The following is a 24,357-nucleotide window of genomic DNA, read 5'->3' as shown; positions in this document are numbered from 1 at the left end:
CCTGGAAGAAACCTCTGGTTTCTGGCTTTGGACTAGCTCAGCACTGGGTATTTTGGCCATGTTAGAGTGAACCAACGGATGGAAGATTCTTTCTCTCTCCCTTTCTCTGTACTTCTTTCAAACAAATAAGTTTTTGTAAATAGATAATGAATTTTAAAATTACAATTGTATTTTTCAATTGGGTATTTCTTGTCTCTGAAAAAGTTTGATTTTTTAAAGGATTTATTTATTTATTTAAGGAATGAGAGATTAGGTTTGTGGAAGGAAGGATGGACAGAAAGATCTTCCATTTGGTGGTTCACACTTCAAATGATCACAACAGCCAGAGCTGCGACTATTCAATGCCAGGAGTCAGGAGCTTCTTCCAGATCTCCCACACAGATGCAGGTTCCCAAAGCCTTGGGCAATCTTCTACCATCTTCTCAGGCCACAAGCAGGGAGCTTGATGTAAAGTCGAGCAGCCAGGATGCAAACCAGTGCCCACATGGGCCTACAAGGTCAGGATTTCAGCCATTGAGCCATTGTACCATGACCAAAGTTTTACTTTTATTGTGAATCTTCATATAGCAACTCTTTAATTGATTCTAATAACTTTCTTTTTACTGATTGCTTATAAGGAAAACCTGTAATACTTGCAAAGAGTAAGAAATTTATCTTTTTCATCCCAATCCTTAAACACTTACTTCATTTTTAAATTACCCTTGGTGACATCTGTGGTACATAGCTAAGTGATATCATAAGAGTGGCCATTACTAGCTTGTTTCTGAGTTTCACTTTTAAGCTTTTACAGTGAAGTGTAAATTTTGGGTTAGATTCTCAGTAGAAAACTCCTTGATGTGTTCAGGTAGCTTCTTTAATTTTTGCTGGAGGTTTTTATCATGAAGAGTGTTAAATTCTACCTGTTTAAGGAGGTGCACCTTATAGCAGAATTTGCCAACAGATTCTCTAGCTTTCTTAAACCTAACATTCCTTGAATAAACATTATTTGGTTAAAGCACACACATGTGTAACACACACACACACACACACACAGACATAAAAAGACCAAGGTGATTTGGAGATTTTTCTGAACAACCTCCTAATAACTATTTATTCTTCATCAAAGAGGAGTATGGCTGAACTGAAGGCTACATAATGCACAAAGCAAAGGAATATTTATTTGTCAATACATGTGTATGTTGCTCAATATTTAATAGTATTGATTTTAACACATAGTGAACTAATATTTTTGTCTTCTAAAATGGTAGGATTAAACGCTCAGATGATTATGGAAATTGGGACATCTGTTTTTGATTTAATTAGCTGAAACTTCAATGTTTCATCATTTATGTGATAAGTTACATTATCCTTGATTTTATTGTTTTCCTTGGCCTTAACTGATGTAGCATGATTTTTGTACTATCCTTTTGATTCCATGGGAAATCATTTTGTTTCATAAAAGTAACATTTTTTACTATAAAAATAATTTATTTAAGTAGAACTAATATTTTCAGATTATTTATCTCTTCTTGAATTGATTTTCAGCATGTATATATTCATTTAAATATTTTGTATATATATTTTCAAATTAACTGATATGAAACTATACATTGTGGGTTTTCTGTGACCCTTTAATTTCCTAGGGTTATTTTCCATTTAAATCCTAATATTGTTTGTGTCTCCACTTTTCCTTTACCAGTCTTATCAGGTTATGCACTGTTTGCTTAGTGTTCATGATTAATATTTTCAAAAAGTAAATTCTAGTTTTATTGGTTAGCTCTACTGTTTTTAAAGGTTAGATCATTTTTCCTCTTTTAAATATTTTTATAAATATTAAAATTTATAAATTTATTTGAAAGGGAGAGACAGAGAGAGATCTGCCAGCCTCTGGTTTAATCCCCAAAAGGCCCAGGAGCTGCAGCTGGGCCTGTCCAAATCCAGGTACTAGGAGCCTCCTCCTGGTCTCCCATGTGGGTATTAGGGATCCAAAAGAGCAGCTAACATAAGGTGGGAAACCTGGGACTGACTCTCAGCTCTCTCACTTCCTGGTTGGATGGGTTGGAGCAATCAGAGTTGTTCCTAAACAAATGGTTTCTCTCTCTCTCTCTCTCAAAAGATTGACTTACTTATTTGAAAAGCAGAGTGTCAGAGAGAGAAGTGAGAGGGAAAGGATGAGGGAGAGGGATAAAGAGAGGAAGAAGGAGAGAGAGCGAAAGAATCTTAAATCACTATCTGCTGTTTCACTTCCCAGATGGCCACAGTGGCCAGGGCTAGGCCAGATTAGGCAAGGACGAAGGCAGGAGCTAAGAGCTTCCTCTGGATTTGTCACAAGAGTAGCAATCCCCCAAACACTAAAGCTATCTTTTGGCACTTTTTCCAGGTCATTGGATATCAGCACATAGCTATCGTAAGGATATTCTCACTATTATTGTTATTATTATTGTTATTGTTATTACTTTAGATGAAGGATTTAGGGCTAGGGAGGAGAGGGTGTGATCATTGTTTCCAAGCTTTCTATTTCTTCTTCCCATTTCTAGGGGTGCAGAGGAGGAGATAGGAGATTAGGTCATATACAGCCTCCCAATCATCCCAGCATCCGAATATGGGGAAAGGCCACCAGATATCAACCCAGGGTCATAATGTGGTGCATGCTCCAAAGGTTCTGCCAGGGTGGATGTGATAGTTCTAAAATGCTGTTGATCTCATTGATCTATAGATGAGGAATCCTTTCCAATGTATATTGGCTGACATAGTCGACCTTAGAGTCTGCATTTGCTGAGATACTTGTTGTCATTCTTCATCTGGAGTAGTTTTTTATACGTTCTGTTCTCTATTCTCTGCAATTGTACCAGATGTCCTCTGCAGGCCTCAATGAGCTACCACGTCCTCTCTGTGCACCATGGCCTGCCATCCAGCACTCCATTCTTTGCAATGATAAGGACCAGTCCTCATTGGTAGGCTTATGAGTTTGGGCCAGGGAACCTGGAGCAAACCAGACCTTCCACCCCGGGGGTTCATGGACCTGACACCTACCATGAAGGTGAACCCTAGAGCCTTGGCAAGTATACCCAGGGCCCTCCAGACCCCTCAGCCCTGAGGCTAACAGATCTGGTACCCATCAACAGGTGGGCCATGTGAAATAGGCCAGGGGACCCAGGCCCCACTAAACCTTCACCCTTGGGGCTCATGAACCCTACATCCACCACATAAATGAGCTCTAGGACCTGGACCATGTTATCCAGGACATGCTGGACCTCCAACCTCTGGGACTCATGAATCCAGCACACCTTGCAGGTGGGCACAAGGATCCCTCTATACCTGAAGCTCACAAATCTGACACTAACCACCCCTAGACTGACATGGCTCACCTTTCCTCAGCAGCCATGAGTGGGTGCTTCAGTCTAGTTTGATCCAAACCTGTTCCAAGTTCCAGGTTGTGCTGGTTGGTGCGGCAGCCTAACCTTGCCAGTCAGCTCCCCATCCTGGCTCCAGTGTGAACTGGCTGGTGATGCAGCCCAACTTGGTCCCTCTTGTACTCCCTCTGGGTTCTTGGATCTACCAGTGGATATTATGAACTGGCCTGGCCTGGCCCACACTCTGACCTGACCCTGACCCTGACCCACATATATGCTGGCAGGTACTATAACCTGATCTGGTTTGGGCTGCTCCTTGCCTTGGTTCTGACATTTACCTGCAGGGACTGCAACCTGACAAAGTTCAGGAGTTCACCAAGCTCCTCTGTCTGGGCTCCTCCCTGTGACAGATCTTGCACATACTTGTTGGTCCTTGGTCCAGATTGATTTTGTCCACCTCTTGTCCTGGCAGGAACAGTGTCCTTGCCCAATCAACTCATACCCTTTCTGGCTCTTACTGTTGGATATTGCAGCCCAGCCACACCTGGTCTGTGCCCAGACACAGCTCTCATATGATTCAACTGGAGCCAAGATCTAGCCTAGCCTGTACTACACCCACTCTGACTCTCATGAGTACTAGAAAGGGATGGAGTCTAGCCTAGTTTGGCCCACCCCAGACCCAGGCCATATTGTGCCAAGGGAAATTGCAGCCATGTTCAGTCCAAAAGAATGCAGTGATTCTAGCTCTCGCATTCAAAAATGGGAATTCCAGTCCAGCATGGGTGTCCCCTTAGCTCCCCAGCCAGGCCTATTCCCAGCCACAGTTATTGTGCACACCAATGGAGACTGCTATACCACATGGGTGAGTTCACATATATCCCCACAGATTTCACCCCTAGACCTAATTCACTCACATATTTTTAGACCCAGCCTCACAGAACTTGTTCCCTTTTCTGACTCTCTATGGGCGATTTCAGGTGGCTAGGAGGATCAAGCAGCTGTGCCTCTAGCTCAGACTCACCTGAGATTGACCCACCAAGAGGGTCGAAGTGGGCAAAGCCAGGGATCTATGCCTGCGCAGGGCCTCCGGAGACCCCCACACAGTGTGATTACTATGCACAGAAACATTTCTGAGGCCTCAGGCCTAGACAAGCTCAGTATTTGCCACCATCTGGTAGTGGTGGCCAGAGCTAAGATCCCAAGATTTGAGCCTGGCACAGTCCAGATTTTCCCAGGTACAACCAAACAACAGGGAGGGTCGAGCACCTGCACCTCCAACATAAACTCACCTGAGATCTTCCCCACTCTTAAGGATATTCTTAAGCACACTGTTCTGTGGTTTTGGAGTGTTGTCCAATTGTTGCTGTCCAACTACACGCAAGTTCTGACCTTGGTCTCTGGCACCAGCAGTCTGTGAAGTCAACATTCCAGACACAGTCCTCTCTGCTCTTCTAACCAAATCAAACCATTTGTAAACTGGCTGCAGCATTGGGTCTATGGAACAGTGGTGAAGTCACTTCTGGTGATGCCTGCACCTATATGGGACACCCTGCCTGGAGTCCCAGACCTTCCACTTTCAATCCACTTGCCTGTTCATGTGCACACCTGGACGGCAGGAGGTAATGCTGAAGTAGTTTGGGTCTTGTCACCCATGTGGGAAACCTTTCTGAATTCTTGCTGCCTGCATCTAGCCTGGTCCATCTCTTTCTCTCTCTCTCTCTCTCTCTCTTTCTCTCTCTCTCTCTGTCTCTTTCAAATGAAAAACCAAAATATAAGAGGGCCTGGTGTGGTAGTTTAATAGTTAAAGTCCTTGCCTTGCATTGCTGGGATACCGTATGGTTGCCAGTTCTGATCTTGGCCGCTCCACTTCCTTTCCAACTCCCTGCTTGTGGCCTGGGAAAACAGTAGAGGACAGCCCCACATGAAAGACCCAGAAGAGGTACCTGGTTCCTAGCTTCAGATCAGCTCAGCTCCAGACATTGTGGCCAATTGAGGAGTGAACCATTGGATGAAAGATCTTTCGCTTTCTCTCTTCTTCCCTCTGTAAATTTGACCTTCCAATAAAAAATAAATAAATCTCTCTCTTTAGATAGATAGATAGATAGATAGATAGATAGATAGATAGATAGACAGACAGATAGATAGATAGATGTAAGACTTTAGAAGCTGAATGATCAGGTCTTTAGCCTGGCTCTGAGTCTCAGCCAATCTGAGCTTTAACAAGGTTTCCAGGTCAGCCAACACATCCTCAGTTTCCCTGAAGATAGGTAGAGACAATTTGTCATAGAGGAAACTGAAAGAAACCTGTAAATCAGGATCATATACAGGAAGATGTCTGCAGACAGGGAGACCCAATGGTATTGGAGCAGTGGGGAGGAAGGCACCCTCATAAAGGCATTCAAATTTCCATTTTTTGTATCACCATGCCAATCAAAGGAGACACGAATAAAAGTTAAATTCTGTCTCTGGCACCACAGTTCAGGGTGAGTATAGGTTATAAAACACCTCTTTAATTCAGCCTTGAAGCAATCAGAGAGGCTTGGAAGTAGAACATTGCCAAAAGCTTTTGGCTTCCAACAGATGCTATGACTAAGGTAGTCATGTAATTTATCACCCAAAGGGCATACTTTGATAAAGGAAGGGGATAGTGTTAACAATTAAGCCAGGAAAAAGAAGGAAAGCCTGGTGGAATGTATGCCCTGTCTGTGATCATAAAATCATTCACCACACTTGTTTGACCGAAGATAAGTACCAGATAATGATCATTGCATACACACAGAGAAAGCAGCTGGTGAGCGTCAGGAAGAGCTCCACCAGGATCAAGAACAATGTAGAAAATAGAATGATCTTCAGAAAGAAAGTCCCTGGGATCAGGATGGTGGAGTAACAAGTTAAGCCTCTGCCTGCAGCACTAGCAACCCACGTGGACACCAGTTTGTGTCCCAGGTGCTACACTTCCCAATCCAGCTCCCTGCTGATGTGCATGGGAGGTTGGTGGAGGATGGCACAGGTGTTTGTGCCTGTGCACCTACATAGGAGACTCAGAGGAAGCTCCTGGTATTGGACTGGCTGCACTGACTGTATGGTCATCAAGGGGGTGAACCAGCAGAGGAAGATCTCCTTCTCCCTTAGCCTCTCTCACTCTCTGTCTGTTCCTGTCTCCAAGAGGTTAAAGAAAATAATTACTAAACCAAGAAGTTAAACAAAATGAATCTTAAACCAAGAAAATAAAGAAAATAAATCTTTAAAAAAATTAAAACAAAAAAAGAGAAAGTTCCTGTGTCTTCCACTTCCCTGGGAATCCCTCAAGAGAGGAAATGTTTTCAGACAGGGATTGTATCTTCTGCATTTTCACAACACTCTTCAAAGGGAGGAGCCACATCACCTGCAGTAGATCTAATTTCCCTCCTCCTCCTTTGCAAGTCTGTCTGTCTGTCTGTTTGTCTGTCTCTCTCTCTCGACTTGGCTCTCTCTCTCGACCTGCCTGTGACCTTGCCGGAGATGCATGCCAAGCCTTCCACTCCCTTTCTAGTGCTGCTGGGAAATCTTTACGACTTGGTTTTAGTGCCCTGCCCTTTCTGATCCAATCATGTGCTTTATACACAACCAGTCCAAGGTTCAATACCACTTAATCTCTGAGTAATCAGCAAATGTAGTTTCTCAGTGGCCATTTGTTCCCAAGTGGTGAAAGAAGAGGATTGTCCTTCTGATTTCCCTTTTCAAAATGCTCACTGTATTGAAATCCTAACTCTTTTGGATCAGTTTATTCTTGCTCTTCTTTTCCTCCCACCTTGCTCCCATGGCTGATTGACAAACTCTTTGACTTCTGCCTGCTGTCTTCCGTTTTCCGTTTCCGCAGCAGTGACCACTGGCTACTTCCAGGATTCCTGTAGATGTGGGTCAGCCTGGATGCTCTGCCATGGCCAGCCAACAGTTTTCCACTGACCTGCAGAAGGAACTGATCTGCCCCATCTGCCTGGACATTCTGCAGGACCCTGTCATCATCAAATGTGGGCACAACTTCTGCCATGATTGCATCACTCAGTGTAAGGAAGTTTCTGAGGATCTCATCCAATGTCCACTCTGCAAAAGTTTCATGAGAAAGGACACATTTATATCCAACTGGCAACTGGGGAATCTGGTGGAGAGAATTCGAGCTACGGATCTCTCTGAGATGCAGCAGGAAGAGGAACAACTGAGGTGTCCAAAGCATGGGGAGAAGTTGCACTACTTCTGTGAGGAGGATGGTGAACTCCTTTGTATGATGTGTCATGACTCCATGGATCACAAATTACATAAAACCAGTCTGGTAGAAGAAGCTGACCCGCATTATCAGGTAGGCACTGGGGCTTCTCTTTGTTGATGGGAGTTCAATGGAGATCTACAAGCTATTATCTCCTTCCTGTGGATTTGTCCTCCATGGCTCCTGAAGGTGCCACTCAGCCAGACATATGAGCTCATGGTTCTGAGTATGAGGAACTGTTTTTCTTGCAAAGCAGAAATAACAGAGGATGGAAAAGGCTAATTTTTAAAAATGAAATTATTTATTTTTATTGAAAATATAGATTTACAGAAAGAAGCAATTGAGAGAGAAAAAGATCTTTCATCGATTGGTTTAATGCCCAAATCCTGCACTAGTCTTAACTGAGCCAATCTGAAGCCAGGTGCAAGGAGCTTCCTATGGATGTCCCACATAGGTTTAGGGTCTCAAGTCTTTGCACTGTTCCCTGCCACATTCCCAGGCCACAAGCAGGGAGTTTAATGGGATATGAGGTAGCCATGTTACAAAATGGTGCCCAGATGGCATCCTGGTACTTGCAAGGAAGAAGATTTTTTTTTACTTTCTTTTATTATTATCATTTTATGGTACAGTTCCATAGGCCCTAATTTACCTTATCCCTTCCCCAATCCCCATCGCACACACTGAGATCCCTTATGTCATTAGTATAGTATAGTATAGTATAGTATAGTATAGTATAGTATAATATAGTATAGTATAATTCTCCATACGCAGTTTTATGTCCAACATTGTGGGCATGGACAATGGAAGTAGAGATGCATACTGCATTGTATCCTCAGAACTGGATATGATAGTCTCCATTACGCAGTTACTACACATCCCCTTAAATGAAAAGCCACAAAACAAAATCAATATCAGGAAGAGAAAAAAAATTAACACCATAAAGTTAAATAACATGCTACTGAATGACTAACATGTTGCTAAAGAAATGAAAATCTAGAAACTTCTTGAAGAAAATGATGCTACTGTAGGGTCTATAAATCATTAAAGAATTTAATCAGAAGAAAGTGTTTGGAAGAGATCAAACCTACCGAAACATCAAAATATATGAGATACAGTTCCTACTGATCTTTACTGGTGAAATGTATTTCCTGTAGGCAAGAAATAGATGGGTTTTATTTTATAATACAGTGTACTAGTCTGTGAAGCTTGGTTAAAGAGTTTAAACTGTTTACATTCTGGGTTAATACAAATAGGTGATACTTTGGTCCTGTCATTTAAGGAATGGGTTGTTCATTGGTTTAGTCTTCTGTTGTCATTTGACTGGGATGTTCTTTGTATTGGCTTTAGGTTTTGGTGGGCATTATTTCTCTTCTCTGTCAAGAGAACATCTTGTAGTATCATTTGTAGGGCAGGTTTGGAAGAGGCAAATTCTTTGAACTTTTCTTTACTGTGGAAGAATTTTATTTCATTTTCAAAGACAAAGGAAAGCTTTGCAGGGTATGTTATCATGGGGCGACAATTTTTGCTTTTAGAATCTGGAATATGTCATTCTAGTCTCTTCTTGCCTGTAGAGTTTCCTGTGATAGGTCTCCTGTGAGTTTAATTGGCATTCCTTTATATGTCAATTGATTTTTTTTCAGGTACACATTTAAACATCTTTTCCTTATATTCAATTGAAGAGAGCTTGACAATCATGTGCTGTAGCGAAAATTGCTTTTGGTCAACTCTCTTGGGAGTTCTGTACCCCTCCTAGATGTTGTATCCCAATTCTTTCTCCAGATTAGGGAAATTGTCCCTTATTATTTCATCAAATACATATTTAAACCAAGCTGCTTCTTCTGCAGCTTCTAGGACTCCCATAACTCTTATATTTGGCCTCTTAATAGTGTGTTTCAATTCTGGAATACTTTTTTGGCCTGATCCAGCTCTGCTTCCAGCTTTTTCTTTGTTTACCCATGGTGACCGGAAATATCTTCTAATTGTGAGATTCTTTCTTCTGCCTCCTTCATTCTATTTTGGAGACTCTTCATTGTACTTTTAAGTTGCTCCACTGTATTCTTCAATTCTGATTTATTGGCTTTCATTTGATTCATTTCCAGTGTTATATATTCCTTGAATTCCTTGAATGCCTGCTTTACTTGTTTCTCGTTGTTGATGAGAAGTTTTATATCTAATGTCTTGAATTCTGTATCCCCAATTTTGTCAATGTCTTCCAGTTAACTCTGAGTATGACAAAAGCTTTTGCTCCTTGGCAGGGGAGTCTTCAGTAATACTCATTGTGCTTTTGTCTCTTCTTTTGCACTTGGTCCTTGTACTTCAGGTTATCAGATTCTTCTGCTTGGGACAGGTTTCTAAGCTGTGTCACCCACAGGTCTACAATGCGATTTTACTTATTGCAGTTGGTACATAACTTTTTGCTTGTAGCCACTTGTGCCACTCCTTCCAGTGAGTTCCAGGTCTGGGTTCTTATGTTAGATTTCCACCATGGTCTCCTTAGCCCCAGCTCCTGGCTCACCAGTCTCAACCTCATATGATACCATGCTGAGCTGCACTGTTGTCTGTACAACTTTTCTCCCACTTCTGGTTGGAGCAGGTCCCAGGATTAGGGAGACACCAGGTGTTCCAATATAGCTAGGTTGTTGTTGTTGGTGATCTTGCCAGGACAAATTGGACATTAGGTCTGGGTTTCACACAGACCTATTTTGGCCCATATGGTGCTACAGTCGGTTATTTTCCTGCAGGACCAGTGCAATGCACTGATCTTAGTGAGTTCTCACTGAGTTGAGCACATGCGCAGTTCACTGTTGTCCCTGCAGTCTTCACTCCTTTGCCATCCTCTACAACAAGGCATCTGTTATGCCTTTCTTCTGCCTCCTTCATTCTATTTTGGAGACTCTTTCTTGTACTTTTAATTTGCTCCACTGTATTCTTGATCTGCTGGCCATCAGGTCAGAGGGCTACCCGGAACTGTTTTGGTTGGCACCTGTAGGATGCTACATTGCTGCATTCACTGAGTCAGAAATGAGGTCACTCCCAGCTCAGCACGCCCAGTCCTGCCCCATAGCCTTTGCCTCCTTAAACAAAATGGCACCTAATTCAGCTCTAGGAGGTGGACTGGGTTGTGAAATCCATCTTGTTCCCATACCACTTATCTGAGACCTGCCATTCTGTCTATTCCTGGTCAAATAAAACAGACCAGCAGAACAGGCAGTTCTTTGTCTGGATTCACCTCCTGAGCTCCTAGTGAACGTCCTTCCCACATTATTGCTAGTGGAGTTCTGGCTGCCGGTGGAGTTCAGATTGCCGTTCACTTTATGCCGCTGGGGTATCAGTCACTACAATCCTAGACCATTGTATGCACTGCTTTCCTGTGTCTGTCAGTCTCCAGGTACCCCCCTGCTATTGTTCTGTCCTCTCCTTTTTCCTGGAATGTGTGCTCTTTGCTTCACAATAGGTAATGTTTCTCTGTCTGTGTAAACATGTACTTACCCTATTCTACCACCTTGATTCTCCCAATCGCAAGGAGTATTAACCAATTAGACCATCATATTAGACCCACATAGGTTTAAAAAACACAAGGGCTAGTGCACTAGTTTAGTGGCCAAAGTTCTTGCCTTGCACACACCAGGATCCTATATGGGCCCTGGTTCTAATCCCAGCTGCTCTATTTCCCATCTAGTTACCTCCCTGTGGTCTGGGAAAGCTGTTGTGGGCATCCCAAAACCTTGGGACCCTAAACCCATGTGGGCATTTCAAAAGAAAATCCTGGCTTGGATGGGTTCAGCCTCAGCCATTGTGGCTGCTTGGGAAGTGAACCAGCAAATGGAAGATCTTTCTCTCTGTATCTCCTTTTCTCTGTTATGTACATTTTCAATAAAAATAAATAAATCTTAAAAAGAAATATTCATTTTTATTTGAAAGGTAGATTTGCAGTGAGAAGGAGATAAAGATCATCCATCCACTGCTTCACTCCCCTAAAGCCTGGAATTGCTAAAGCTGAGGTGATCCTAAGCTAGGAGCCAGAAGTCTCTTCCAGGTCTCCCACATGGGTATAGGGCCCCCAGAACTTGGGCCATCCTCCTTTTCTTTCCAGGAAATAAGCAGAGAAATGGATGAGAAATGGAGCAGTAGGACAAGAACCAGCAGTCATGTGGGATGTTGGCACTTGAAGGGAAAAGATTAGCCTCGATCAATGCACAGGCCCAAAACACAGAAATTTGGTTCAAACGGAGAATCAAGATGGCAGAATAGGGTAAGAACACGTTTAAATGGACAGGAAAACATATCATTAGGATGAAGCAGAGAGGATATATTTCAGGATATAGGAATGAACAGACACAATGGTGTGGTGTTGCAGAGAATGATACTCCAGTGACATTCAGCGAAAGGCGATCTGAACTCCACCAGGAGCCGAAACTCCACCAGCAACCAGGTTCTACCCTAGGCAGGAATGGTAGCCATCATATCTGACAGCCAGCAGATCAAGAACTCAGTAATGGTACCTCAGGTGCCATTTTGCACACTGTGGCAATAGCTTTAGGACTGCAGGGGACAACAGTGAACTGTGCATGTGCTGAGCTCATGAGAACGCACTGAGTTCCATGGATTGCACTGGTCCCACAAAAACTAATACCAACTGTGGCAGAATATGGGTCAAAATAGGCCCGTGTTGCAACCAGACCTAATATGCAACAGGTTATGACAAGACATCGAGAAAAACAGGGGATACAGAATTCATAAGACTCATTTTAAAGCTTTTGATAAAAAATGAGAAGCTCATGCAAGTGTTCAAAGAATTTAAGGAAGCAATAAAGCAAATCAAGGCTGGTATATCAGAAATCAAGAACAGAGTAGAGCAAATTAAAAGTACTGTGGAGAGTCTCCAAAGTAGAACAAAGCAAACAAAAGGAAGAATCTCAGAATGAAAGATAATTCCTGTCATCAGGGGGAAGCAAAGAAAAAGCTGGAAGCAGAGCTGGATCAGGCCAAAAAAGAGCATTCAAGAATTGGAAGACACTATTAAGAGGCCAAATATAAGAGGTATGGGAATCCCAGAAGGTGCAGAAAGAGAAGCTGAGTTTTAAAATGTATTTAATGAAATAATAAGGGACAATTTCCCTAATCTGGAGAAAGAATTGGGAAACAAGATGCAGGAGGGGCACAGAACTCCCAACAGGCTTGATCAAAAGTGATCTTTAAGACGACACATGATAATCAAGCTCTCTCCAATCAAACATAAGGAAAACATCCTTAAATGTGTACGTGAAAAAAAAAGGAATACCAATTAAACTCACAGGAGATCTCACAGGAAACTCTGCAGGCCAGAAGAGACTAGAATGACATATTCCAGATTCAAAATGAAAAAAAAAAAAATTGTCTGCCTAGGATAACATATCCAGCAAAGCTTTCCTTTGTCTTTCAAAATGAAATAAAAATCTTCCACAGTAAAAAAAAAAAAAATGTTAACAGAATTTACCTCTTCCAAACCTGCCCTACAAATGATACTTCAAGATTTTCTCTTAACAGAGAACAGGAATAGCACCAAACAAAACAAAGGCAAATGTGAAAAACATCCCAGTAAAATAACAACAGAAGACTAAACCAATAATACTAATAATAAAATGTAAGAAAAGAAAAGATGGAAATTTGGTTCAGAAGATCTGGACTTCATGTTGGGGTCTCTGATGTCATCCTGACAGATGCAAGATGACATCAACAATCAGCATCTTTCCTTCCCCCGCTAACTGCCCCCAGTAGATACAGGAGTAAAAAAAAAAAAATAAGTAAAATGTTTGTCCCACTCACCTTGACCTTCTTCTACACCTTGACCACCCTAATTGGAGATACGCATAAGTATGCATCTGTCTCAACTATGAAAGCAATATTCAAAATAAAATAAAAATATATAAATTTTTTAAAAATAGAGATGTGGACTCAAATTTAGACTTTGAATTGACTGTGTAAATTCCAAGAAATATCTGGGTTTCTCTGAGCCTCAATGCCTCACCTTTCAAATAAAACTTACTTTTTTTTTTTTTAAAGGTTTATCTATTTGAAAGGCATAGTTAGAAAGAAAGAGAAAGAAAATCAGAGAGAGGGGTATTTCCATCTTCACCTCAATTTGCTGAACTAGCTGGAGCTTACCTGTTCCAAGCTAGCAGCCAAAAGCTTTTCCTGGTCCCCATATAGGTAAAGGAACCCATTCTTCACTGGTTTCCCAGGCCAATAGCATTAGCAGCAGACCCCAAACATATCTCTGAAAACTGTTGGTAGAACAAGTGAGGGAAGGTCTCTGGGAGTTGTTTGACAGTCTTGAAGCACCATCCAAACATTACTCATAATAGATTATAGCAACCCTCTTCTCTTTTAGGTCATGTAGGTTCTGGTTTCTCCCTTCTCCCCAGCTCGAGGAAGCAATGTGGATTAACACTTAGACCCAGAACTCCCTGGAGCCTCTCATGTGTGCTCTGGAGAGCCTGGGAGGCTTTTATGTGGCCAGGAGTAATCCAGGCAGAGCCTTGTCTGAAGGTCCCTCTCTCCACAGGAGCAGATCCAGTTGCATGTGGAAATCTTAAGGCAAAAGGCTCAAGGAGAAGAGAAGATCAACAACTTCATGGTAAGGAAAAACTCCCCTTTGTGTTGGTTTGGTTTTGGTGTGTCAAAGAGAAAAAAAAAACTACATGAAAGCACATTAAAACTGAAAAAAATTTCTAGAAATACGAGTTTTAGGGAAATTCTCAAAAGCAAAAATGATGACATAATGAGGGCACAGTGTGGCACAGAACATAAAAGAAGTGGTTTTATTATTTAAAAACAAAAATAATAATAAAGATTTGAGAGGAAGAGTGACAGTGAGAGGAGAGATTTTTCACTCAGTGGTTCACTTTCCAATAGTTTCAGTGACCAGGAGCTGGTCCAGGCAGAAGCCAGGAGCTCTGAGCTTCATGCAGGTCTCCCATGCAGGGGGCAGGAGCCCAGTGTTTGGACGCTTTCCTGTTGTCTTCCCAGGGACATTAGCAGGAACAGGATCAGAGCAGAACAGCCTGTAATTGAACCAGGACTTGAATATCAGATGCTTCCATTGCAAAACAAAAAAAAAAAAATTAATGGGCTGCATCACAACACTGACATGGGAAATGTTTTTAAATGTGTGTTTTCAGAGCCTTTACTATGGTGCAGTGGTTAATCTGCTTCCTTCAAGACACTATTCCATTTGAGTACTAATTCAGTTACAGCTGCTCTATTTCAATCAAAGTGCCTGCTAAGGCATCTGGGAAAGCAGCAGAAGGCAGCACAAGTGCTTGGGATCCTGCACCTGTGTGCGAGATTTGCTGGAGTTCCTGCCTGCTGGTTTCTGCCTAGCACAACTCTGGCTATTTTGGCTTTCGGGAGTGATTCAGCAAATAGAAAATTCTCTCTCTCTCTCTAATAAATAAGCCATTTAAGTGAAAAAAAATTGTTATCCTCACCTCTTCTCAAGTCTGTATCTTATTCTACCTTGGTACTCAGTATAATTAAATACAAAAATTAAAATGAAACTACTTTCATTGGAAAGTGCATGAGTTGGGAAGGGGGCAGTTCAGAGGAAGCAGGGCTATAGCACCTGTGGGCCTCATGTGAGCTAGTAAAGGCAGGGTCATGGTGGGCTGACTGTTCCAACTGGTGCAAGCAAAAATTAGAGTGGGTGAGGGTTGGTTGGGCTTAGCCACAGCATTAGCTGGCAGAGGCTGGCACTGGGAGCTAATTCTGTCAAGTCAAATGCCAGAACCACCTGGAGACTGCATAATCTGGGAGTGGGTGTGGTCTAGAAGGGAAATAGTGGGCACCTCCCACTGGTTTATCACCCTCACTGGACAGCACGAAAACCAGGATAGAGGCAGGGGTGGCTAGACAGAAAGGCACCTGCCAGTAGGTGTATGGGCTGGATAATAGGTTGGTTGGGTTGAACTAGGCTTCAATGTGCATTGACATGTGCAAAATCTAACTGGGATGTGGGACAGACTGAACAAGCCTGTGATACATACTGGCAAGCATGAGAACCAGGGTAGGGGGCAGAACTGGTGGAGGCCATGGGGAGTCACCCCAACTAGGCTGCAGCTCCAACTGGTTTGCGTAAGGGTCAAGTATGAAGTGAGTAGGATTGAGCTGGACTACAACACCCGTTGGTTCACAAGGAAGACAGGGCAGGAGACAGAGTGGACCCAGCAATCGCAACGACCAGCATGTGCATAAGCTGATTGGTGTGAAGGACGGTGTTGCAGTCTGTACTAGCAAACTCGCTCAAGAATCAGATCTGGGATCATCTCAGATGAAGTTTCTTTGGAGATCCCTCCAACTGAACTGCTGATCTTGGAACCCCAACCATCAAGAGGCTGAAAGCCAGTGGACTCTGAATAGGTTTCATTGTGATTGGAACTGTGAGATTGGCAGCAATCCAGAACTGATGAACTATCAAAACTGTTTGAGTAGGACCCTTGGAGCACGCCTCCTGTTGGGGATAGGAGATGGGTAGGAGGTTGGGTGGGGCTTTTCCCTTTGTTTCTCCCCCAACCCCAAATACAGGGAAAAATGATAATATTAGCATGGAAACAATGGTATTACCCACTTTCACACTGTAGCCCTTGACCCTTTGTACCCTAATCAACTAAGATTATTAAAAAAAAAAATTAAAATTAAACAGCATGGGTGGAAGGAAACTTGAGGTCATCTTTCCTCTCTGTGTCCCTGTATCTCACCTCCAGGCCCAGGTGGAGTTTGAGAAGCAAAAGATACACACAGAATTCAAGCACCTGCAACAGATACTAGAGGAGAACAAAAACTTCTTCCTGTCCAACATTAAGCAGCTGGCTCAGAAGGGCACCAAGGAGTGTGAACGCTACAATGCTGCCATCCAGGCACAGCTCAGCTTGCTCAAGGATTCCGTGAAAGTCATGCAGCAGATGCCACCCAGAGAGCTGCTACAGGTGAGTCCCTCGGGGGCAGAATTCCCATAAGGCAGAGCCCAGCCCTGGTGTCTGACCTAGTACCCAGAACCTGTCAGAATCCCCAAGTTTGTGCCAGTGATCCTGCCTCTAGAGCAGTACCATCCAGAGAGTCAAAGTGTTAACGTGTCATTTAGAACATCAATGCATGTGTGATTTAGAAATATGTGAAACACATATGTAATTTAGAACTACAATATGGGGCTCAGAGTGGTTGCCTAGTGGCTAAAGTCTCGCGTTGAATGGTCCGGGATCCCATATTGGTGCCAGTTCTAATCCTGGCAGTCCTGCTCCCACCCAGCTCCCTGCTTGTGGCCTGGGAAAGCAGTCAAGGACGGCCCAAAGCCTTGGGACTCTGCACCTGCATGGGAAACCTGGAGGAAGTTCCTGGCTCCTGGCTTCAGAACAGCACAGCTCTGGCCATTATGGTCACTTGGGGAGTAAATCAATGGATGGAAGATCTTCCTCTCTGTCTCTCCTCGTCTCTGTTTACCCGACTTTGCAATAAAAGTAAATAAATCTTAAAATGTGAATTACTGCCAATATAATTTGGAAATGTAGTATGAGTCACATGTATAATTAAAAATATATTGCAAGCCACATTTAAAAAGCTTCAGCACATTAAAGGACAGGTGTTCGGAACATTGGTTAATGTGCAGCTTGCGGCACTCATCTTCACTGTGGCTGTGCCTGGTTGAAGCCCTACCTCTATTTCCCACCCAGCTTTCTGCTAATATGGGGCCCTGCAAGGAAGCAGGTGATGGGGCAAGCCCTGAGATCCTAGCAATCTGTCTGGGAGACCTGGGCTGTGTTCCAGGCTCCTGACTGCTACCTACTCAGTCCTGACTGTGTGAGTGATTGGGGAGCAAACTGGCAGATGAAGAATCTCTCCATTGTATCTGTCTCTCTGCCTTTCAGATAGATGAACATTATATTTAAAACTGTTGTGGGACTGGCGCTGTGGCTTAGTGAGTTAAGATGCTACCTGGAGTGCCAACATCCTGTATGAGCACTGATGGGAATTCTGGCTGATTCAATTCTTGTCCATCACCTTGCTAACATGGCTGGGATAGCAGCAGAGGATAGGTTTAAGCCTTGGGACCCTGCATCTACATGGGAGATGCAGAAGAGGTTTCTGGTTTTGGATTGCCTCAGCTCCAATTCTTATGGGCACATGGGGAGCAAACCAATGGATAGAAGATCTTTGTCTCTTCTCTCTGTAAATTTGCCTTTCCAACTTAAAAAAAAAAAAACTTTTAAAAGGAATCCATGTGGTGAAGAAATTAGAAAACAGACTTCAAAATGTTTGCCACAAAATAAAATTTTCTCTTTTTTAAAAATAATATGCATTTATTTGAAAGGCAGAGTTACACAGAGAGGGAAAGACACACACACACACACACACACACACACACACACACACACACACACACACACAGATCTGCTGTTACTGGATCATTCCCCAAATGGTCACAATGGCCTAGACTGTGCCACACAAAAGCCAGGAGCTCCTTCTGGGTTTTTGAACCATTGTGCTGGTTGTAGTGTCCATTCCTTTCTTTCAAGAAAGTTCATGCAAACTCACTCCGATCTATCTCCTGTCCGAAGGAGTAGGGTTCCCTTGCAAAGATAAGTATCAGACAAAATTCATCTGTAAAATGTCACTCTCTCTGCTCATCAGTGGTTCCCCTTGATATCTAACCATGTCTCCATGTAGTGGCCTATCAACACTTGGAGGAGTCCTCCTGGTGAGTGAGAACAGGAAATGTGGGGGGAAGAATCTCAGAGATGTTCTCACCCCACCAGCTCTGCCCACACCCACTTGCTTCTTTGGATGCTCCTTGGTCCCATGGGTCAGCCAAGTGCTAAGACCAAGCTGCTTGTCTTTCTCTTCCAGGACATCAAAGGCACCTTGCACAGGTATGATGGCCATCCCACATATGCATTGCCCTAGCTTCATTGCTAGGTTCTGTTCTCAACTCAGCTTCTGATACCATCTATACCTCCCACTCACCAACACCCACACTCTGGGATTTTGCAGTCAGAGGTTTAGGCCATATGGGGAAAGGTCTGAGCTGAGAAAACGAGTTGGTTGTGAGAGGCCTGAGCTGTTCTCCCCATCTCTCAGGGCCTCCTGCAGGCCCCCTGCTCAGCAGGAGGACTCCTGGACCCCTCTCCCTGCCCCACTGCTTTTCTCCTTTCCCCTTCATGTCCAAGTCTCCTTGAGCAGCTTCTCACTCCAGCCCCATTTCCTTAATGCCCACGTCGTGACTCAAGGCTCACCAACCCTTGATGCCCACTCCCACTGCCATGACTCTGTCCCCACAAGCTGAATCCAAAGGGCCAGTCTATCCCCTCACCTCCCCACCAAGTTCCACCTTGTCATCCTTGGAGTAGAGAGATTCATTTTCAGTTTCACAGCATAACTCTACTTCCTCTGGACCTGGAGAAACAACTTGACAAAGCAAAGTCCAGTCATGACTCCATTATCAAGAACCTGAGGAACCTGGAAGGTAAGGAAGAGGCCAAGGAGGCCTCTGTTCTCCCTGGAGGATTCTCTCCTGTCAGTGGCCATCATGGCAGCCTTCCTCTGACTGGGATCTCCAAGCATTGCCATGCCTCCCTCAGGCATTTCTCCCATGGTCTGTTCCACATGGTAATTGTCTATAATAGCCCCTCACTGATTTTTGCATTGCCCTCTGGCCTTGGTCAGTGTTCATGGGCCAAAAAGGCATAATTCTGCCTCCCCAGGGCTCTTGGACTCTGTGATCTCTGGACCGTGTTTGTTTCTCTGATGCATGCTGCTATTTCTGACTACAGAAATACATTCAAGGTGGATGATGTTTTGCCGATTCCACCTATGCAGGAAAATAGATAAGCCAGATTAGAAAGGCAAGGATTGAACTTTGCATATTGAATCGCATAGTCATTAAGAAGTACTCTAGGTTTGCATGGGCCCATCATGGTGGTCTAGTAGCTTAATTCCTCGACTTGAATTTGCAGGGATCGCATATGGACATGAGTTTTAATCCTGGCAGCCCCATTTCCCATCCAGTTCCTTTTTTGCAATCTGGGAAAGCAAAGATGACCCAAAGCCTTAGGACTTTTCATCCATGTGGGAGACCCTGAAGAGCTACTGTCTTTGAATCTATGCAGCTCCTGCTGTTGCGGTCACTTGGGGAATGAATCATCAGGTGAAAGATATTCCTTTCTGACTCTCCTACTCTCTCTATATATCTGACCTTGCAATAAAAATAAATAAATAAATAAATAAATAGAAATACTCTATTCTTGCAACCGGGAAGAAGGGTTGCTATTGGTAGAGACGTCCTTCACTGTGTTTGTAGATAGGAAGAAGGGTTGGTATGCATAAGGATGCCCTTGACTGTGAAGGCAACATGTGTCTCAGTCAAGAGTAAAGGTAGCTGAATCGAGCCTTCTTCCTAGGTCCAGTAAAGAGCCTGCCCTTCCCTAAATGTCTCATGCACTAAATCCAAAAGGAAGGTGAGGGCAAAGCTCCCAGAACCAAATCCCCCTCCTCAGTTAGCCAGAACCTCCATTTCCTTCCTTTTGTTATTGCTGTTTTTAATGATTTATTGATTATTTAAATGATTGATTGATTATTTTGAAAGTCAGAGCATCAGAGAGGATAGGAGAAGCAGAGAAAGAATGAGAGAGAGAGAAAGAATGAGAGAGAGAAAGACCCCATGTGCTGCTTCATTCACCAAATGACTATGACACTCAGGATTGTGACAGGCTGAAGCCACAAGCTATGAACTCCACATGGGTCTCCCAGAAGGATGGCAGGGTCCAAACACTTGGGCCCATCTTCTGCTGCCTTCCCAGGCCTTTTGCAAGGCATTGGATTGAAAGTGGAGTGGCAGAAGCAAACACCCAATGGAGCATATTGACATCACATGTTTCAGCTTTACTTGCTGTGCAACAACAATGGCTCCAAATCTGCAAAATCTAAAATTATATGAGGCATGGGTCTGGTGCAATGGCCCAGTGGCTAAATCCTAACATGACAAGAGCTGGAATCCCATATGGGCATTGTCTTGTGTACCGGCTGCTCCACTTTCCATCCAGCTCATTGCTTATGGCCTGGGAAGGCAGCAAAGGATGACCCAAAGCCTTGGAACCCTGTACTCATGTGGGAGACCAAGAAGAAGCTCCTAGCTCCAGGCTTCTAATCAGCTCAGCTCCAGATTATTACAGCCTTTTGTGATGTGAACCAGTGGTTCACCAGAAAATCTTTTTCTCCATGTTTGCTCCTCTCTCTGAATCTGCCTTTCCAATAAAAATAAATAAACCTAAAATTAAAACATTATTGTTTTAAAAGCATAGAATCAGAGAAAATGAAACAGCAATGTTCCATCTACTAATTCACTTCCTTAAATTCTACAACATCTAGGGCTGGGCCAGAAAAGCCAAAAGAAAAGAACTTAATCTTAGTCTCCCATGTAGGTGGGAGGGATTTAAGCATTTGCACCATCACCTGAACCTCCCAGGGTGCCCTTTAGCAGGAAGCTGGAATTGGAAACACAGCTGGGCATCAAGTGTCCCAAGTAGAATGATAAACACTGCAAGCAAAGCTAACCCAGATTTTATCTTATAATATCATTGTTTTGTGACTTTGTAAAAAGGTTTTTTATTTATTTATTTTTAAAACAGAATTACAGAGAGAGAAGGAGAGGCAAAGAGAGAGAGATCATTCATCTGTGGGTTCACTCCCCAAATGGCAACCAGCTAGAACTGGGTTGGTGTAAAGGCAGGAAACAGGAGCTTCTTTTGGGTCTCCCACATGGGCTCAGGGGCCCGAAGCAATCGACCATCTTTTGCTACTTTCCCAGGCCATAAACAGGAGTGGATCAGAAGTGGAGCAGCTGGGATTGAATTTGTGTCCAGATGGGATGCCCCTGCAGCAGCTTAGCCTGATATACCACATGCCGGTCCCCAAAATTTTTAAGTTCCCCAGAATGAGTGGCTCCTGTTTCCCGATCACATCAGATGTAAACTGGACACTGCTGGGCTGCATGTCCACATCAGGGAAGCAGGGCAGTAAAGGTGTAATTCTCACATGTACTGAGAATGAGAGAGACAACTCCAGTTCACTGCTCCCAGGGTTTCACATCAGGGCCTTGTGGTGCAACCCTGGGTTCCTTGATCAGCTTTGCTGGCCTCTGATGCCTTCTGTTCTCTGCCCCCAAGACCAGCTCCAGGATGACAGGAAGAAATATCAAGGCAAAAAAAAAAAGAAGAGAAAAAGAAGAAAACCAAAGAAAGAAGAAGGCAAATTCTTCCAAGACAAGAGTACAACCTGCAGGCAGAGTGGTAAGTTGGGGTGCAGGGCTGCTTCCTGCCACTGGGGGAGTTGAGACACCAAAAGGGGAAGAGGGAAGAAGTATTCCACAAAGGGAGAACAGACTTAGGGGGACATCTTATATTTTAGACCCAGGAAACTCACAGCCACTCAGAAGTATTCCAAAGTAATCAAAGTTCATCAATTGATGTCTTCCCAGCTTAGAACCAGGGAAGACAAGAAATGGATCTAGATGAACTGGACCCAATCCTTCTCTGCTGCATTAGCAGCCCTGCTGGGCAATCAGCATGTCCCTGGGCAAGGTCTCCTTTGAGAGACAATGACTGGGCTCTTTACCTACAATGGAACTCAGTGTTCCCAGCCATAGGCCCCAGTGGCACAGGCCTGAAGGCTATTTAAGTCAGAGCCCAACTGAAAATTTCCACATTTCTGTTGGGAGCAGCAGTGTTGCCCCCTGGGAATCACTGGCTGCTTTATTCCTGATGCTCATTGTAAGCAGACATTGCTTGAGTAGCTCACAGCCTCTGAGTTTAAGGATGAAAATTAGCTTTTCCTTCCTAACTCCTTTCATGTCTTCCTGAGAAAAATAATCCTAATGTACAAAGAGGCTCACAGCCTGAGGCAGTGTCCCCAGGTAGCAGTCTGGTCTTGAACAAAGGAGACTGACTGCCTATGGTGTTGGAGCAAGATACAGAGCTGGTTCGTGTTCCAGAGTGGACACAGCCTGCAGAGAGAACTGCGGATGTGTGTCCTAACCCTCACCACAGCTGCTGGGACCAATGACTGTTCTCAGTTCCAACCTGAGGTGGAGAGAAAAGGGAAAGAACAGAAAAGGGGGGGGTGAGAGGCAGAGAGAGGTTGGTGGAGAAGGGGACACTGTGGTCCCACAGGCATTGAAGAGGTGTCAGATACCAGGAGTGGTGTAGGCAGACGTGAAGTGTGCTTTTCGTTGGAGAAGGACAAGTCTCCCTCTGTCCCTGCCCACCTTCCACTAGTTGTAAGATCTGGTAGCTCCAGAGTGAGTGCCTTGAGTTTGTGTGCTGGCAGTGGGGATTCCTGCCCTCTTGCTCCTACCAAGCTGGCTCTTCTTTCCTTCTCTGCCAAAGGTGACCCAACAGCCAACCTGGGATCTTCAACTCTCCACCCCCCAGCTCTAGTCCAACTACGATTGGGGGAGGCTAAATTAGAGAAAACAGATGCCAGTTTAGAATTGAGCCTGCGGCAAGATGGAGCTCTTGGAAATGCAACAGACGCCAAAACCTCAGACTCCTCAAGCTTCACAGGCCCTTTGAGCTCTGTAGGACTACAGCGGAAGCTGAGTGAGTGGCTGGGGGCTATCGGGGGACCGATTGGAGGGAAGCTAGGAGTGGTCTAGGGTCCTGGGATTGGATGTCAGGGTGGCAGCGGGGGTGGCTATGACTCCCAGAAGGGAAGGACTTTGGAGAACCCACAATCACACCAGCCTCATAGCCGCTGCCTGGGCTGTGGTGCACTCTAGTGGACACATGAGGTCCCTGCGGCTGTGTCCACTCCCCTCCAGAGTGAAAGTCCACTCAAAAGTTAAGGCCTGCCAGATCACAGATCACAGAACCCGTCCTCATGGATGCGACTGGCAAGAGAAAATAGAGAAAATCTTCTTTTGTGGGGACTTGACCCATGCCTGTGTCTCTTTCCCCTCCTTTCCCCACAGCGCCTGTGACCTTTGACACAGCCTCAGCCCATCCCAGCCTCAAGTTTTCCCAGGATCTGAAAACAGTGAGAGTGGACATGATCCCTCGGAAGCACTCAGAGGATACAGTGGAGCCACAGCGCTTCTACCCATCCTGTTGCTTGCTGGGCTCTCCAGGCTTCTCCACTGGCCGCCACACCTGGGAGGTGGAGCGCAGAGGACCCGGGGGAGGGGCCTGTATCCTGGGCGTGGCGTGGGAGCAGGCCCCTCGACAGGGCAGCCTGACCCTGGAGCCTGCCAGCGGCTTCTGGGTGCTGAAAATCACCAGCTTCTTTGAGTGCCAGGCGCTCACTGGGAGCAACACGTGGGAGGAACTACCGGTCTGTCCCAGGAGAGTGCGTGTCTGCGTGGATCTCGAGGAAAAGGAAGTGACCTTCTACGATGCGGCCACCAACGACTGCATCTACAAGTTCAATGCCTCCTTCCCAGGGAAGATCTTCCCTTTCTTCAGGCTGCTGTTCTCAGGCACCCAGCTCACCCTGAACCCCTAGACATGCTCTGTGGTTATCTTCTGGGCCTGCTTGGTGCCCACCCTCACTGCGTGGCAGAATTGAGTCCACGTTTCCTGGAGATCCGGGTTTGATGTCTGTCCCTTATTTTTTGTAAGGTTTTATGTATTTTTATTGGAAAGGTAGATTTTACAGAGAGAAGAAGAGACGGCAAGAGAAAGATTTTTCCATCCACTGATTCATTACCCAAGTGGCAAATGAACTGGCCTGAACAAAAGCCAGGTGGCCAGAGCTTCTTCC

General features: G+C 44.4%; 1 protein-coding gene across 1 annotated transcript; it reads left to right on the top strand.

Moving 5' to 3' along the window:
• Positions 1 to 7,251: 7,251 nt before the first annotated feature.
• On the top strand, positions 7,252 to 24,099 carry LOC121149300 (E3 ubiquitin-protein ligase TRIM31-like). The gene is made up of 5 exons (XM_040969814.1): positions 7,252 to 7,668; positions 14,120 to 14,191; positions 16,317 to 16,538; positions 19,006 to 19,069; positions 23,570 to 24,099. The coding sequence occupies exons 1-5, from the start codon at positions 7,252 to 7,254 to the stop codon at positions 24,097 to 24,099; spliced, it is 1,305 nt and encodes a 434-aa protein (XP_040825748.1).
• The last annotated feature ends 258 nt before the right edge of the window (positions 24,100 to 24,357 follow it).

This window comes from Ochotona curzoniae, unplaced genomic scaffold (genome assembly GCF_017591425.1).
Source record: "Ochotona curzoniae isolate NIBS_2020 unplaced genomic scaffold, NIBS_Ocur_1.0 contig_1942, whole genome shotgun sequence".
Lineage (NCBI taxonomy): Eukaryota > Metazoa > Chordata > Mammalia > Lagomorpha > Ochotonidae > Ochotona > Ochotona curzoniae.
The sequence above is the reverse complement of the archived record's forward strand: the minus strand, read 5'-3'. Positions and strand labels throughout refer to the sequence as shown.